This window comes from Eubalaena glacialis, chromosome 3, assembly GCF_028564815.1.
Source record: "Eubalaena glacialis isolate mEubGla1 chromosome 3, mEubGla1.1.hap2.+ XY, whole genome shotgun sequence".
Lineage (NCBI taxonomy): Eukaryota > Metazoa > Chordata > Mammalia > Artiodactyla > Balaenidae > Eubalaena > Eubalaena glacialis.
The window spans coordinates 85577291-85594413 of NC_083718.1; the positions used below are offsets into that span (position 1 = coordinate 85577291).

At 37.7% G+C, this 17123-nt stretch overlaps 1 protein-coding gene across 4 annotated transcripts in view; it reads left to right on the plus strand.

Moving 5' to 3' along the window:
- ARNT (aryl hydrocarbon receptor nuclear translocator) overlaps positions 1 to 17123 on the plus strand; it is a 62588-nt gene that overhangs the window by 37071 nt on the left and 8394 nt on the right. For all 4 annotated transcript variants that reach the window (XM_061183532.1, XM_061183535.1, XM_061183531.1 and 1 more), the window contains 9 exons: positions 366 to 579; positions 4300 to 4513; positions 5687 to 5789; positions 8973 to 9038; positions 9461 to 9546; positions 11097 to 11173; positions 11832 to 11966; positions 14239 to 14313; positions 16487 to 16638. In XM_061183532.1, coding sequence (XP_061039515.1) covers positions 366 to 579; positions 4300 to 4513; positions 5687 to 5789; positions 8973 to 9038; positions 9461 to 9546; positions 11097 to 11173; positions 11832 to 11966; positions 14239 to 14313; positions 16487 to 16638 — 1122 coding nt within the window. The remainder of the gene's footprint in view (positions 1 to 365; positions 580 to 4299; positions 4514 to 5686; positions 5790 to 8972; positions 9039 to 9460; positions 9547 to 11096; positions 11174 to 11831; positions 11967 to 14238; positions 14314 to 16486; positions 16639 to 17123) is intronic.

Below are 17123 nucleotides of genomic sequence, written 5' to 3' on the forward strand. Positions count from 1 at the left end.
CTTTAAAAAGTTGAATTGGTAGACATGAAATCAGCCAAGCTGCTTTCGACATTTTTTAAGACTGTCATTTCTTAAAACACATTTTGTTCTGAGGGAGTGCTAATTTACATAGGAAGTGAAGTTTCCAGGAGTTAGAATTGCTGGTATCTGCTTGTACCCTGTCTGCCTCATTAGTTTCTATTCCATACTTGCTCTGCATGAGAAGTTTGGCAAACCTTACTTTAACTTCTGAGACTTAAGCATCACTAAATCTAAATACCACATTTCTTCAGCAGCTCACTTGGTATTCGTATCTCTCTCCCAGCTCCCAAATGGCCAGATGTGACCACCTGGATGGGGCTTCTCCTCTTTCTCTCTCCATGCAGGGAAAATCATAGTGAAATTGAACGGCGCCGACGGAACAAGATGACAGCCTACATAACAGAACTGTCAGACATGGTACCCACCTGTAGTGCCCTGGCTCGAAAACCAGACAAGCTAACCATCTTACGCATGGCGGTTTCTCACATGAAGTCCTTGCGAGGAACTGGCAACACATCCACTGATGGCACCTACAAGCCGTCTTTCCTCACTGATCAGGTCTCTGGGAAGCACAGCTGAGAGAGTCTAGAATCTTTTGAAGGTTTTGATCTTTTTGGGGTAGATGACCATAATCCTGAATAGCGCATTATATTGGGAGTCAGAGCAGAGCTGAGTCTGTAGTTTCTTATTTATTGATTGATTTATTTATTTAATTTATTTTTCGACTGCTTTGGGTCTTCGTTGCTGCTCGCAGGCTTTTTCTAGTTGCGGCGAGCGGGGACTACTCTTAGTTGTGGTGCGCAGGCTTCTCATTGCGGTGGCTTCTCTTGTTGTGGAGCATGGGCTCTAGGAGCGCGGGCTTCAGTAGTTGTGGCTCGCGGGCTCAGTAGTTGTGGTTTGCGGGCTCTAGAGAACAGGCTCAGTAGTTGTGGCACATGGGCTTAGTTGCTCTGCAGCATATGGGATCTTCCCGGACTAGGGCTCAAACCCGTGTCCCCTGTATTGGCAGGCAGATTCTTAACCACTGTGCCACTAGGGAAGTCCCTGTAGATTCTTTAAAGCACAAGAATTCCACTCTGAAGGAAATACTCAGACAATGGGAAAGTGAGTTTTGATCCCTGACTATACCATTTATTAGCTTTGGAGCAGTGAGAAGTAGAGAAGAATTGTGAAAGCTATTTAGCAAAACTTATAGGTACTTTAGAACTGTACTCATGAAGAACAGTTGAATCACAGGGAGAAGAGATGACTGTGTCCATGAACCAGTCCTTTTCCTTGGCTTTAGGGTTATAGAAGATGGAAGGAATCTATTTTTTATTCTTGAAGCAGCTTCCAGTTTTAGTGATACAAGGAGTCTAATAGGAAGTTGTTGTTACTTAGAGATGTGCTGTGTTACATTTGATGCACTATGAGAAAAATAGAGAAGGCAAAAACATTTCCAGCCTTTCAGAACTCAGTCTGAATATGAATATGTGAGTGGTAGGATACACACATAAGTGAAAAATGATAGGAAAATGGGTACGGAGAAGAAATGCCTTAAAAAAACTTATTAATAATTTATATAGGATTAGATATGTGTGTGTGTGTATATATATATATATATACTAGAGGGATAGCTAAAGTGAATAGAATGGCCAGGCCTGAGTGAGAATAGTCAGCAAAAACTTCAAAGAGTAAGGAAGCCATGTTGTGTTTTATTAAAAATAACACTTGGTTATTGCAGAAAAATTTGTAAAATATAGGAAGTATAGGGAAGAAAAAATTGACCTATGATGCCATGCTTTTATTCAGAGGATTAGAAGGAAAGAAAGAATATAATTTGGAAGAAAGCAATAAGAATTTTCCAAATAGGATGGTCTATATGAAAGTACATATAGCACAGATTTTATATATATGTACATTGAAATAACTAATCAATTTGTTCTAACAGAACACATACAGATATTGATTCAACAAACTCCAGTAATGCACATTTTGTAAGCTAATCAGCTGCTTTGTGCTATTAGAAATGTAAAGAGTGGTAAGAGATAGTCACTGGTAGAAACAGACATGTAAGTAAATCAATCATAATATAAACACAGAATCAGTTTTGTATCAGAAGGAGGTGCAGTAATAAGTCCTGTAGAAGTGCAAATATGGAAAGTGAAGAATAGGGGAATAGTGTTGTAAATATTGGAAATAACTTGATCAAAAGCATAGTGAGAATAATCAGGTTATTCAAGGAAAATCAGATAGTTTAGCATGCCTTGGGAGATGGTAATAGGAAAGTAGGCTGGGACCTGATGATGGAATATTTAGGTGTTATGTTAAATAATTTAGATTTTAATTTTTAGGCAATGGGGAGGTATAAAAAATGTGGTAGCATTTTAAGGATGGATTGGAGACAGTGAAAGCAGGAAGACCATTTGTCTTGGCATGAGATGACTAGGACAGTGACGTTGTATTTGAAAATAGAATTGATAAAACTGAGTTACCCCTGGAGTGTGAGAAAAAGGAGTTAGAGTTTTGAGGCCTGTATCCTGAGAGGAAGGGGATACTGTTAATCAAGAAAGGGAATGCTAGAAGAGCACAGAGGATTGTTTTCGAAGGGGGAAATGACAGGTTTTGAGATGTTGAAATTGAATTGCTGGTAAAATGTCTATTTGGAGATGCTTAATAGATTTTAGGCAAGTCTAGGCATATAGATTTGGGTATCATTTCTTAGTGGAGGAGTGGATATGATTTCTCAGGGAGAGAGTATGGAATAGAGAAGAGAACTTAAGATAGAACCTTGGAAATGCCTACACTTGAGACTTGAACAAAGGAAAGGGAATCTGAAGCAGAGAAGGCACATTTGGAAAGGAAGTATAAGTTGGAGTGCAGTGTCATAGAAGCTAGGGAGAAATAAAATTTAAAGGGTAAAATGAACAACACTATCAGATATGCAGTGAGATTGAGTAAAATGATATGGACTCAGGAAAGGGGACTTGAGTTGGCAGTTAGGAATACATTAGTAACCTGAAAAAACATGAATGTAGTGGTTTAGAGTGAAGATTGCAGTGGGTTTGAGAAATAAGTGAAAAGTAAGAGAGTAGAGCCAGTGAGTGTAACATTACTCTTAATTTAAGCTTGGCGCTGAAAGATGAATTGGGCAAAGTTGAGGGAAGTTTTGTATATAATTGAGAAAACTTGATCATGTTTAAGATCTGAGGGGAGGGACTTCCCTCGTGGCGCAGTGGTTAAGAATCCGCCTGCCAGTGCAGAGGACACAGGTTTGAGCCCTCGTCCAGGAAGATCCCACATGCGGCGGAGCAACTAAGCCCATGCGCCACAACTACTGAGTCTGCGCTTTAGAGCCCGCGACCCACAACGACCGAAGCCCGTGCGCCAAGAGCCCGTGCTCCGCAACAAGAGAAGCCACCGCAATGAGAAGCCCGCGCACCACAACGAAGAGTAGCCCCCGCTCGCCGCAACTAGAGAAAGCCCGCGTACAGCAACGAAGACCCAACGCAACCAAAAATAAATAAATAAATTTATTTTTTTTAAAAAACGATCTGAGGGGAAAGAGAGAGAAAAACGCATATATTTGTAGAGCAAGATCCTAAAAAGAGACCAGAGAGAGTGAGATCAAGAACTCAATTATTTATTTATTTTAAAAATAATTTTTAAAAATTTATTTATTTATTTAATTTATTTATTTTTGGCTCTGTTGGGTCTTCATTGCTGTGCGCGGGCTTTCTCTAGTTGTGGAGAGTGGGGGCTACTCTTCGTTGCGGTGCGCGGGCTTCTCATTGCGGTGGCTTTTCTTGTGGCGGAGCACGGGCTCTAGGCACGCGGGCTTCAGTAGTTGTGGCGAGCAGGCTCTAGAGCGCAGGCTCAGTAGTTGTGGCGCATGGGCTTCGTTGCTCCGCGGCATGTGGGAACTTCCCGGACCAGGGCTCGAACCCGTGTCCCCTGCATTGGCAGGCGGACTCTTAACCACTGTGCCACCAGGGAAGCCCAAGAACTCAATTATTGTTAATGGTAAGCCTTTTTATTCCCCTGTCTTGAGTTCTGAGGTAAAGAGGAGGAGATGGATAGTGACATAGACACATTGAGGAAATACCTATTGGAAAAAACTCTCTTGTCAGTGAAGGTAGTTACATTTAGGTTGCAAAGCCGTGCCTGTGCATTAGACAGAAGCCAGCAATTACTTATGGAGAGATACATATGGCCTGAAGTGTCTTACTTCTTTCCATGAATAATATTTGGTTTTTCAAAAGAGTTCAGTATTAACTTGTATTTCTCTTCCTTGGGCAGGAACTGAAACATTTGATCTTGGAGGCAGCAGATGGCTTTCTGTTTATTGTCTCATGTGAGACAGGCCGGGTGGTATATGTCTCTGACTCAGTGACCCCTGTTTTGAACCAGCCGCAGTCTGAATGGTTTGGTAGCACACTCTATGATCAGGTGCACCCAGATGATGTGGACAAACTTCGTGAGCAGCTTTCCACTTCGGAAAATGCCTTGACAGGTATGAGTTAATGTGGAAGGAAAATGAATGGCAAATTCTTTCTTCTTTTTTTTTCTGAGATAGAAGAGGTGTTTTAACTCTTAAATTTTTTGATTGAATCTGGCAAAACTTTTAGAATTTTCTCCTTTAATGAATATAATCTGTTCTTTTTATCCACGTGCAGGTAATATATTTTGTAGCTCATCTTTAGAAAATGTTTCATTAGTGACAATGCTCATAAAAAGTTTACTTTGATCTTAATATTAGTGTAAATACACAGTAAAGGCCAAGCCTACAATAACCCCCACCCTCACTCCTCCAGCCATTCCAGAAGAATGAAATTATCCGTGTTTCTGTCTCATTTGTATGGGTAAATACCTGGTATTTTTTCTACCCAGTTGTGCTTGGCTTTGGCTTGGTATTAGGTTCTATGATAGTAGATTTTTATTTTAGAGGGGAATGATTATCAGTGTATAAGGTGTTTTTTTTGTATTTATACTATCTTTCTGTCTTGTTTTTGCCCCCACCTCCACCCCCCATTTAATGTTATTCAGTCCTTTTGCCCTAAGGAAACAAGTCACATCTGCTCCTAAGCGATCTAGAAAAAATTTTAATGTGGAAGCAGATTAAAACTGGTAATTAAAATAAAATCCATTATGGTCATATTAATGTTGGTATTTAGCTTTCATTTATGTTTTTATGGATTTCATTTTTCTAGTTCTTCTTTTTCCCAAAAGTTCCCACTGGTTTCTATATAATAAAGGGAGGAACAATTTTAGCATGAGACAGATGGGTGTTTCTGTAGCATATAAAATTATTTGTTATTAAACCAGTGGCATTCACTCCATGCGTGTGTGTGCGCGTGCATACGCACATGCATGCGTGTTTATAAAAATAATCAGACCTAAGGATATAGCCTTGCTCTTGCTTGCCAACTTTACCTACTTCTACTCCTGTCTTGCCTTGCACAAAGTTATTTCCAGTGCTTTGAACTGAAGAGTAAGATCCACTGATGGGAATTGAGGTGTTTTAGGCTTGAAAAAAATCCATCTCCTACTTGGCTTATTCTCTTATAAGCAAGGAGATTGGAGAGCATGAATAGGCTACTTACTTATCTTTGCCTGCAGTATCTCTCTCTCTCTCTTCCCCACACACAAGAATGTACTCCAGACTGTTCTTCACATCCTTCTTCAGGGCGTATCCTTGATCTGAAGACTGGAACAGTGAAAAAGGAAGGTCAACAGTCTTCCATGAGGATGTGTATGGGCTCAAGGAGATCTTTTATTTGCCGTATGAGGTGAGTGTCAGGATGAGGATTGTGATTTGCCATAGGAAGAGTTAAGAGCTGAGGGTTTGATTTCTGGTCAGAGGAGTTAAACTTCTAAATCCAAGCTCCAGTTAGATTAAATTTAGCTCTCAAGACCCACGTGAGTTGTAACACAGAATAAAGTGTTAAGGAAACTAACATTCACTGAACTCCTCCTATGCCAAACATTATGATAGGTGTTTTATGTCTGTCATCTCATTTCCCACAGCTGCCCAATAGGGTAGAATTCATGGTTACTATTTTGCTGATTTAAAAAAAAAAAAGGACTCAAAGAAATTGACTTCCCAGGATTACATAGATAATGTTTGATACAGGATTTTATTTTAATCCATAGTAGTCGGATGCCAGTACCTATGTTTTTTCCCAGTATATCACGAGGCAACATCCATGTACTCAGACCATTTCTGCACCCCTCCTTTTTTTGTAGAAATTTAAGACTTTATTATGTCTTTCACTTAATATTTAGCATTAATAAATTATATACTATACATTTTAGGATTCTGAAGAAAGGATGGTGATACTTTTCTTCACAGCTAGAGAAAACACCTCTTAAAGTCACAAAATAAATTCAGGTTGTATAATGGAAATTGACTACATTGTACGAGAGGATGCTTCTTAGAAATGATGAATAGGATATTAAGAAAGGTTTCCTTGGGGAGTTACAAAATTGAATATTATGTGGCTTAGTGGTTTAGAGTAGTTTCTGGACCCAGACTACTGGATTTATCACTTATCTTCTGAGACCTTGAGCAGATTAAATGACTGCTTTGTGTTTGCTTTTTTTTAAAAATATTTATTTATTTATTTATTTATTTTTGGCTGCATCGGGTCTTAGTTGCAGCGCATGGGCTCTTCGTTGCAGCGCGTGGGCTTCTCTCTGTGGTGTGCAGGCTCCAGAGCACATGGGCTCAGTAGTTGTGACGTGTGGGCTCTCTGGTTGTGGTGCGTGGGCTCCAGAGCGGGTGGTCTCAGTAGTTGTGGCTCACAGGCTTAGTTGCTCCATGGCATCTGGGATCTTAGTTCCCTGATGAGGGATCGAACCTGCGTCTCCTGCAGTGGAAGGCAGATTCTTTTTTTTTTTTTTTTTTTTTTTTTTTTAAATTTATTTATTTATTTATTTTTGGATGTGTTGGGTCTTAGTTTCTGTGCAAGGGCTTTCTCCAGTTGCGGCGAGCGGGGGCCATTCTTCATCGCGGTGCGCGGGCCTCTCACTGTCGCGGCCTCTCCCGTTGCGGAGCACAGGCTCCAGACGCGCAGGCTCAGTAGTTGTGGCTCACGGGCCTAGCCGCTCCGCGGCATGTGGGATCTTCCCGGACCGGGGCACGAACCCGTGTCCCCTGCATTGGCAGGCGGATTTCTAACCACTGCGCCACCAGGGAAGCCCGGAAGGCAGATTCTTAACCACTGGACCACCAGGGAGGTCCCCCTGCTTTGTGTTTTTATTTCTTCATCTAATATTGGGAGTTATATCAACCTCATAAAGTTGTTATAAGGATTAGATGAATAAATATATGTAAAGATGCTTAAAATAGTGCATGACACATTTAAAATTCTATGTAAATTTTATTTATTATTATTAAAGAAGTGAAAGAAAGAAAGTAGAGAGGATGGGAGAGAGTGTTGCAATATGTGGACATGGCTAATGCAAAGACATAGGCAGGAGCAAAATAAATAATAACGAAATATAGGAAATAGATTGTGTTGCAGCATAGTGCTGGAGTCAACAAACCACAACTCTTTGTTTGTAAATAAATCTTTATTAGAACGTAGCCATGCCCATTTGTTCACATACTGTCTGTGGCTGCTTTTGTGCTATAATAGCAGAGTTGACTAGTTACAACAGATTGTATGGCCCACAAAGCTGAAAATATTTACTGTCTGGTCATTTACAGAAAAAGTATACTAACCCCTGATGTAGAGAATCTCTGCATTTGCAGAGCATGTAGAACATTTTGACTTAAAACTCTGGGACGGTTACAAGTTTTAGAAATACCAAACCTGACTTCTTTATCCTTCCTTGTTAGGAGCATTGTTACCAATTTTCTGTGTCAAGTTGTATTCAGAGCCTGTTATCTGGCTGTTAACTGATGGAAGCTTCTTTGATAGTGTAGTGCAACTTTTTTTTAAATTTATTTTTTTATTGAAGTATAGTTGAATTACAATGTTGTGTTAATTACTGCTGTACAGCAAAGTGACTCACTTATACATATATATATTCTTTTTCATATTCTTTTCCATTATAGTTTATCACAGGATACTGAATATAGTTCTCTGTGCTATACAGTAGGACCTTGTTGTTTATCCATTCTACATATACCAGTTTGCATCTGCTAATCCCAGACTCCCAATCCAGTCCTCTCCTACCTCCCTCCCCCTTGGCAACCTCCAGTCTGTTCTCTATGTCCCTGATTCTGTTTCTGTTTCATAGATAGGTTCATTTGTGTCATATTTTAGATTCCACATATAGGTGATATCATATGGTATTTGTCTTTTTCTGTTTTACTTCACTTAATATGATGATCTCTAGTTGCGTCCATGTTGCTGCAAATGGCATTATTTCATTCTTTTTTGTGGCTGAGTAGTATTCCATTGTATATATGTACCACATCTTCTTTATCCATTGTTCTTTCAGTGGACATTTAGGTTGTTTCCATGTCTTGGCTATTGTGAAAAGTGCTGCTGTGAACATAGGGGTGCATGTATAATACCTTTTTGAATTATAGTTTTGTCTGGATATATTCCCAGGAGTGGGATTGCTAGATCATATGGTAATTCTATTTTTAGTTTTCTGAGGAACCTCCATACTGTTTTCCACAGTGGCTGCACCAACTTACATTCCCACCAACAGTGTAGGAGGGTTGCCTTTTCTCCATACCCTCTCCAGCATTTGTTATTTGTAGACATTTTAATGATGGCCATTCTAACCGGCATGAAGTGGTACCTCATTGTAGTTTTGATTTGCATTTCTCTAATAATTAGCGATATTGAGCATCTTTTCATGTGCCTATTGGCCATCTGTATTTCTTCTTTGGAGAAATGTCTTAAGTTTTAAGACTTCTGCCCATTTTTCCATTGGGGTGTTTGTTTTTTTGTTGAGTTGTATGAATGATAGTGCAACTTAATTGCTTTTAATCTCTCTGTTCATTGAAACAGGTGTGGCAATAGCGCTGTGGACCCAGTCTCCATGAATAGACTGAGCTTTGTGAGAAACAGATGCAGGTGAGATCCTAAGCTGTAAAAAAAAAAAACCAAAGGGATGGCCAAGTACCTTTAGAGATCGTCACATTTTCAACTATTTTACTATCGTACTTCCTTCAGCAGCCCTCACCCTCATCCCTCACTTCCCAGTTACTTTTTTTCTGGCAGTATTTTCCTGAACTTCTAAAGCTTTTGCTCATCCTGTTTAAGGAAGTTATGCTACCACTTTACCTATTGATACTTTCTTCCTGCTGCAGTACCTTTCAGTTGCTTTACTTTGGCAAAGGTAAAAAATATGCTGGTCACTTTTGGGTGGGAAAGGTCCAAGTACAGTCATCCTGTTTTATAAACACCCAAGAGCCTAAAGTTAAAGGTACTAAGCCAGCATTGCCTTTTAAATGTTACTGGGTAGGGTTTTCTCCTCACACCTGTGATTTTTCTAGGAATGGACTTGGCTCTGTGAAGGATGGGGAACCTCATTTCGTGGTGGTCCACTGCACAGGCTATATCAAGGCCTGGCCCCCAGCAGGTAGGAAAGTTGAATAGTGACTTCTTCCTGGGTGCAGCAAGTTCCTCACAGAGTCCAAGAAAGTTAGCTAATATTTATCATGTACCTGTAGTATATGAAATGTACTTTGGTATAAACTGTAATAGGAAAGAAAAAGTGGACTCCTTCCCTTCTTTTATGGATCTTATATTCCAGTTAGGGAGATGGATTACTCAGACTTGAAAATGACTTGGTGATGGCTGTGTCACAGAATGTAGTTTTTAAATGTCCAAATAGTAATGTATACTGAATACCTGTATCTAAGTATTTGTATGCAAAGAAGCAGTTGACATTGAATGCAGTTGATTTGGGAAAGTTTTCTAAAGTAGGAGCAAGACTTGGATGGAGAAGGGGGGAAATGGCTTGGTTGTAGTAACTTGTAAAGGGGATATTCTCTGCAAAGACTTTAAATCAGGATGTGAGCAGATTAATTTTACTAGAACTTGAAGTCAAAAAGGGAATGTGAGAAAAGTGGTTGGGGTACAAGGATCAGCCTTTTAACCTGGCTTGTCGGAATTTCCAAATCATAGCAACTTTATTACCTCCCTGCTGGCTAGGTGTGCCTGGGAAGTGGGGGTTGTAGGGAGATAGAAACTAAGAGAGGCAAGGTGGTGTATTTTGGTAAGAGGTTAAACTTTGGATTTGGAAAAACCTGGGTTTGATTCTGGCATTGTTATTTATTAGTGGTATAACTTAGGGTAAGTTTCTTGACTTTTATGGGAAAAAAAAACCCTCAATTTTCTAATCTATAATTTAGAGATAATATAACCCATATAGAGTTATTGTGAGGATTAGATTTAATGTAAGAAAAACACCCAGCCTAGTGCCTGGCATATGGTAGGCACGCAATAAATGGTAGTTAAATGTAATTAAGAAAAATTAATTTTAAGTTGTAATGAAGTTTGAACTTTTTAGTTTATATACTGTATAAACCATGCATTTGAGGTATACATGATCTTTTATACTTCTGTGTAGCTCTCAAAGAAATACTATTTTTCTTGGTAAAAAGAAGAAAAATATGCAAAGAGTAGAGGGAAAATGCAACCTTCTTCCCTTTCCACATAAACATTGAAACACTAGCTTGTCTCTTTTCCAAAGGACATAAATAACTATTGGTGTTTGGTTTAATTTCATTTTTGGTTGTTTGCTTACTTTGAAAGTCACAGGTTAGGCAAGACATCCGTTCTCTGCCTGTGATATGGTCACAGAGTAAATGGCTGTCTTCATATGTATTTGGTTTGGCCAGCATAGTCTTTTAGAATACTTTGAGTGGGACCTGTACTCTGCAGTTTATTATAATTAATGTGACTATAATATATGAATTAATATATATAAAAGTACTTAAAATAGTACCTGATATATATGGTAAGTTCTTTGGGTTGTTTACCTTTATTCTTACCTTTCAGCAGTCTGTATTGTTTCATACCTAGTCTCTTCATACCTGCATGTGTTTTAAATCTTTACATATCTGACTTTTGAAGGCAATTTAGTTTGAGATACCTGTTAAACCTTTTAACTTCACCTTCCTGAAGGTGTCTCCCTCCCAGATGATGACCCAGAGGCTGGCCAGGGGAGCAAGTTTTGCCTAGTGGCTATTGGCAGACTACAGGCAAGTATGAATTTTCCACATCTATATCACCCATTTTCAGTGGGAGAAAATCTCCTTCAGGATGTGTTCATGTTATTTTTTCTTTTACTCTCTGAATACAAATGAAGAATTCCGAAAAACTCCGAATATTTTGAGGAATATGGTATTCATAGTTAACATTGCTTCTCTTGGATTTAGCAGAAGCTGAAGAGAGTGAGAGAGAGAGATCTTTTCCTCTTTCATACTTTTAGCTTTGCAGTGCTGAATTTTTTATTTCCAACTAATTTCTTTTGCTCCTATACAATAGCAGAGAGATCTTTTCATTTTTCATTACATGACTAACAGTAGAGAATTGGAATTATTTTGATTCTCCTTATAAAAACAGATGTTCCTTGGTTACTTGGGAGTATAATTTTCCAATCTGAATAATGAATACCACCTAACTAAATGAAAGTAAGTGGGTTTTAGGTTGAATGAATTATTATCTTTCTTTACAAAGTTCGTGAAGAATACATGTGTAGGGAATGGAGCTAGGCCTCATGCCCTATCTGTAATGATCACTTTTTCCTTTCTGGATGGGTTGTGAAAGTTTAGAAATTCCTAAAATTGGAAACTTGGTGGGAAATACGTCTGTAAAGAATGGTGTCATTTTATCTCATTTTTATCTCTTTTCTTTCAGGTAACTAGTTCTCCCAACTGTACAGACATGAGTAATGTTTGTCAACCAACAGAGTTCATCTCTCGACACAATATTGAGGGAATCTTCACTTTTGTGGATCATCGCTGTGTGGCTACCGTTGGCTACCAACCACAGGTGAGGAGCTGGAGCTATTACACCACTGATATTTAGGCCTCTGTTTTCCCTTTGCTCTGCTGAGATTATTCAATCATATAATTCCAGAGACAGCCAAAACATGTCAGCCCCAACTCAGAAAAAGAGATGATCCTAGTCTGTTGATAGCTAAATATAATTTCAGCTTCCTACCAAGGTTATCATCTGATCTAGAAAAATATGGCTTGTGAAACCAGGCTGGAGCAGCAGGTACAAATATGTATTTCTTTTTTGTTAATGATATTAATACAGATAAGGATGCAAAAGTGCTCATTTTAACTAGTTATAATGATATGGCCACCTTTAGGTAATTCATAATCATCTAGTTGCATAGTAACCCATAAAGTATGCAAATTTAGCACCAGTTATTATGATTTATTTAGATATCTCATTCAGCAGACCAGGTAACTATGTCTGAATTGAGAAACAAGTCATTATATAAACTTTCAAAATTATAGCTGCCAGGAGGGACTTCTGTAAAGAGGTTGGTGAAAAAGAGATCTTGAAAAAGGGGAACAAAGTCAGAGAGCATTTACACTACCTGCTGCAACACCTGTTGTAAAGCTGTTGTTACCAACACAGCGTGGTGTTGGTGTAGGAATAGTTACATAGATCAGTAGATGAGAATCGAGTCTGTTCTCATATTTATGGTCAACTGATTTTCAACAAAGATGCCAAGACAATTCAAGGGGAAAAGAAGCTTTTCCAATAGATGGTGACGGAACAGTTGGATACTCATAGGCAAAACAAAACAAAAAGAACTTAGACTCCTACCTCACACCGTACACAGAAATCAACTCGAAGATATAAAGGTGTAAGTGCCAAAGTTATAAAACTTCTAGAAGAAAATAGGATAAAATCTTTGTGATCTTGAGTTAGGCAAAGATTTTTTTTTTTGGCCACGTCGTGCAGCTTGCAGGATCTTAATTCCCCCACCAGGGATTGAACCCAGGCCACAGCAGTGAAAGCGCCACGTCCTAACGACTGGACTGCCAGGGAATTCCCTAGGCAAAGATTTTTTATATGACACTAAAAGCATGATTCACAAAAGAAAAAATTTGGTAAGTTGGGTTTCATAAAAGTTAAAATTTGCCCTCTTAAAAGGGCATCATTAAGAAAGTGAAAAGGCCAGCCACAAATTGGGAGAAAATATTTGTAAATCATATATCTGAAAAAGGATTTGTATCCAGACTAAAGAACTCTTAGAACTTATTAAGACAACCAGCCAGTAAAAAAGGGGCACAAGATTTGAATAGACATTTCACCAAAGAAGCAATATGAATGGCATATAAATAGTTGCTCGTCATTAGGAAAGTACAGATTAAAGCCACAATGAGATACCACTATATGCCCATTAGAGTGGCTATCATCAAAAAGTATTGGCAAGAACATGGAGAAACAGAACCTTCATATATTGTTAGTAGATAAGTAAAATGGTATAACTACTTCGGAAAACCATTTTGGCAGTTTCTTAAAAAGTTAAACATACACTTACCCTACAAATTAGCAATTCCACTCCTAAGTATTTACCCAAGAGAAATGAAAACATATGTTCACACAAAGATTTATACACAGATGTTCATATCTGTATTATTCATAATAGCCAAAAAGTGGAATGTCCATTAACTAGTGAGTGGATACACACTGTGGTATATCCATGTTAGAATACTTATGAGCAATAAAAGGGATATACTATTGATACATGGAACAACATAGATGAACTTCAAAAATATTGTGTTAAATGAAAGAAGCCAGACACAGAAGACTACCTATTGTATGATTCCGTTTGTATAGAAAAGGCAAAACTAAAGAAGCAGAAGCAGATCAGTGGTTGGCCAAGGGATTAGGAGGAGGGATTGACTACAAATGGGCAGAAGGGAACTTTTGGGTGCAGTGGACATGTTCTAAAACTGAATTGTGGTAATGGTTGTACAACTGTATAGATTTATTATAGGTCATCAAATTAGAATTATAAAATTCATTAAGAATGAGTGAGTTTATCTAAATTATACCTCAAATCTGTAAAAAATTCAGTTAAAATAAATGTACAATATCCTGAAAAAGAAGAATGCTCTAGAGGTCCGTTGTTTAGCAGATTCCATCTTTTTTTGTTTATCTTTTTTTCCCCCCCTCCACTCTTATCCATAATCCTAGGATAAAAGCAAGAGAAATGAAATCCAAGTCCCCTGCTAATGGCCCAGGAAAGTTAGATGATCATAAAAGTGTCAATTTTACTCTTCTTTTTCTCTTTTAGGAACTCTTAGGAAAGAATATCGTAGAATTCTGTCATCCTGAAGACCAGCAGCTTCTAAGAGACAGCTTCCAACAGGTAGCGTTTTTTCCTGGTTTGGATTGGAATAGTATTTTAATCTAATATCTATTACTACATTCATTCCACAAATATTTATTGACTGCTGATTAATCGAGTACTGTGGCAGGTCCTGCAGTTTTATGTTCTTTAGTACTTAGCTTGTATTTTTAAGAAACAGAGAAGGACCAGTACTTTGAAACTATGGATAATGTTCAAGGTATTTTTGTTTGGCTTTGGCTACTCAGTGTCTTATATCCAAGGGGCTGTCTTTAAAGTATTTAAAATATTCTACACTTCACTGAACAGTGGATAGTAGTTGAAAAATTCATTTGACGGTTCTTTTATAGATAAGTGAAAGTTGGCTCTTAATTGTAAGCAAACTCTTTATTTCAGTCCCTAGATCCTGAAAACATCTGGCGAATTTAATTTCAGGACAGACTTGGCTTTAGATAGTAGCTCTTACTTTATATTAGACTGGTTAATTTTCCTCTTTAAGCCTCAGTAGTGTTTTTACTGATACAATGGGTATATAAGATAAAGCATTTAAAGCACAAAGCCCAACTTCTAGAGGAAATCAGACAATGGCAGTAAAAAGTCTCTCTGTCTCTCTAATTCCTCAGCATCACCTGTTCCATCCACTCACATTCCATGTATGGGTAGTCTTTTTTTTTTTTTTTGTATGTGTAGTCTTAGAAAAGCTATTCTGACTTCTGTTGAAACCATTCAAAGCTAAGGACGTGGACTTCTGGCAGTGCAAGAAGATGTTGTACAGTATATTTTAAATCCATGAAATTCATAATTCTGACGCTTTGGGCCACAGAGTATCACTTTATCACTTCTAGAAAATTGTTTATTCCAAAGCAATGGGCCATATATACACTCTATAATCTCATGGTTTTTATTCTGACATCAGTTGCTGCTATGATACTAGAGTACAGAAGCAAAGGTATTTTTTAATGTGCAGACTAGTTGCTGCTTACTAGTTGCTGATTTCTAGATTTTGATGTTTCTTAAGTCTAGATGGATTTGTATTTCTTTTTGCTTTTCAGTACATAAATTTAGTTGCTATTTCTAATGAAGGTTGTTTTCCTCTTTTTTTTTTTCTTCCCATTTTGGTTCTTGTCATGCTTTGTTTCACATTTGATTTTTTAAAGTTTTATTTATGTATTTTAAATGTGCCATTTTATTATTGCTAAGTGAAGTATGTCCCGTTTTCTGTTATAATTATTTCTCAGGCAGATTGTAATGTCAGCAGTTACTGCCACACTCTTGTCAACTTAAACACAAATGTTGTCACTTAACTTTTTCTTAAAAAGCAATTTAAAGTGTAGGTATTTTGAATTACTGGGCTTATACTTCATTGGCATGGATATGTACAGTAATAATCAGGTTTCAAATCCAGTACTTAGTTTGTATACAAATGTAATGATGTTCATTGTGCATATATTATACAGTGAGCACATGTAAGTGTTAAAGACTACTTATTATTGTTTAAATGTAGATGTTCATATCTCATTTCTTTTTTATAATGTTAAATAAATGTTCTTAAAAAAAGAAAAAAACACATAGCCTAGTGCTTGACATATAGTAAGTACCAAATAAATGTTAGCTGCTAATATTATTTTTTTTACTGTTAAGGAGGGGGTTCAAAAGATTATTTTCTGTTCTTTGAGATTAGAAACTAAAATGATCTAAAATTGCTTTCTTTTAAAAAATAAAAGTAAAACAAAACTAAAGCCAACTTAGTTTCATTTATAGAAACCTTCATGGGTGCTATGAAAACAAATTCTCAGGCTTGGCAGAAAAAGCTAGGATTGAGGGGCAACATGTAAGCTATGTTCAGTGTCATTAAACTTATAAACTAGTAAATTTGCTAGATCAGTGTATCTTTAAGGGACTTTCCGAAGGAAGTGGGGAAAGGTAGTCTTTTCTCTCCTGGAATAATTGCTACTCCTGTTTGATATTGACAAGAGTGGTTAGATAGCTTGGGACTCTGAGAAGAAACATGATAAATATACCTCCTTATTGTTTAGTCACTTATTTTTACTCCCCAAAACAACAAAATGTTGTTTTGTTAGTAACATTGCAAGAGACTGTTACTTCAAGGACAATGACATGAGGATCTTAAGGTTGTAAATGTCTAAAGAAAATTTTTTGTGGGTTTCAACTGATAGCATGAAAACTTTTTCAGGTGGTGAAGTTAAAAGGCCAGGTGCTATCTGTCATGTTCCGGTTTCGGTCTAAGAACCGAGAATGGCTCTGGATGAGAACCAGCTCTTTTACTTTCCAGAACCCTTACTCAGATGAAATTGAGTACATCATCTGTACCAACACCAATGTGAAGTATGTACCATAAAGACCTTTTCCAATGTTGGGATTTCTCACGGGCCAAGTCTGCTTAGCCTTATCAGGTTACCTCCTCTTCTACTTTTCTAGTAGTAAACACCATTATTTCTTCATCTTCCAACTTCTTAGAATTTGGGGTAGTTCATCCAGGTAGAGTAAAATTTTTTTTAATTTAATTTTTTACTGGAGTATAGTTGATTTATACAGGTAGAGTAAAATTTTAACAAACAGTAGCTTAGAGACTAGATTCTGAAATGTGAAGGGTTTGGTCAGTTGACCTTTGAACAACATGAGTTTGAACTGTGTGGGTCCACTTATATGCAGATTTTTTTCAATAGTAAATGCTACAGTACTACGTGAGCTGCATATACGGAGGGCCGACTATAAGTTATACTCAGATTTTCGACTGCTCAGAGTGTCGGTGCCCCTAATCCGCGTGTTGTTCAAGGGTCAACTGTATTTCAACTTTGTTTCAACCCTTT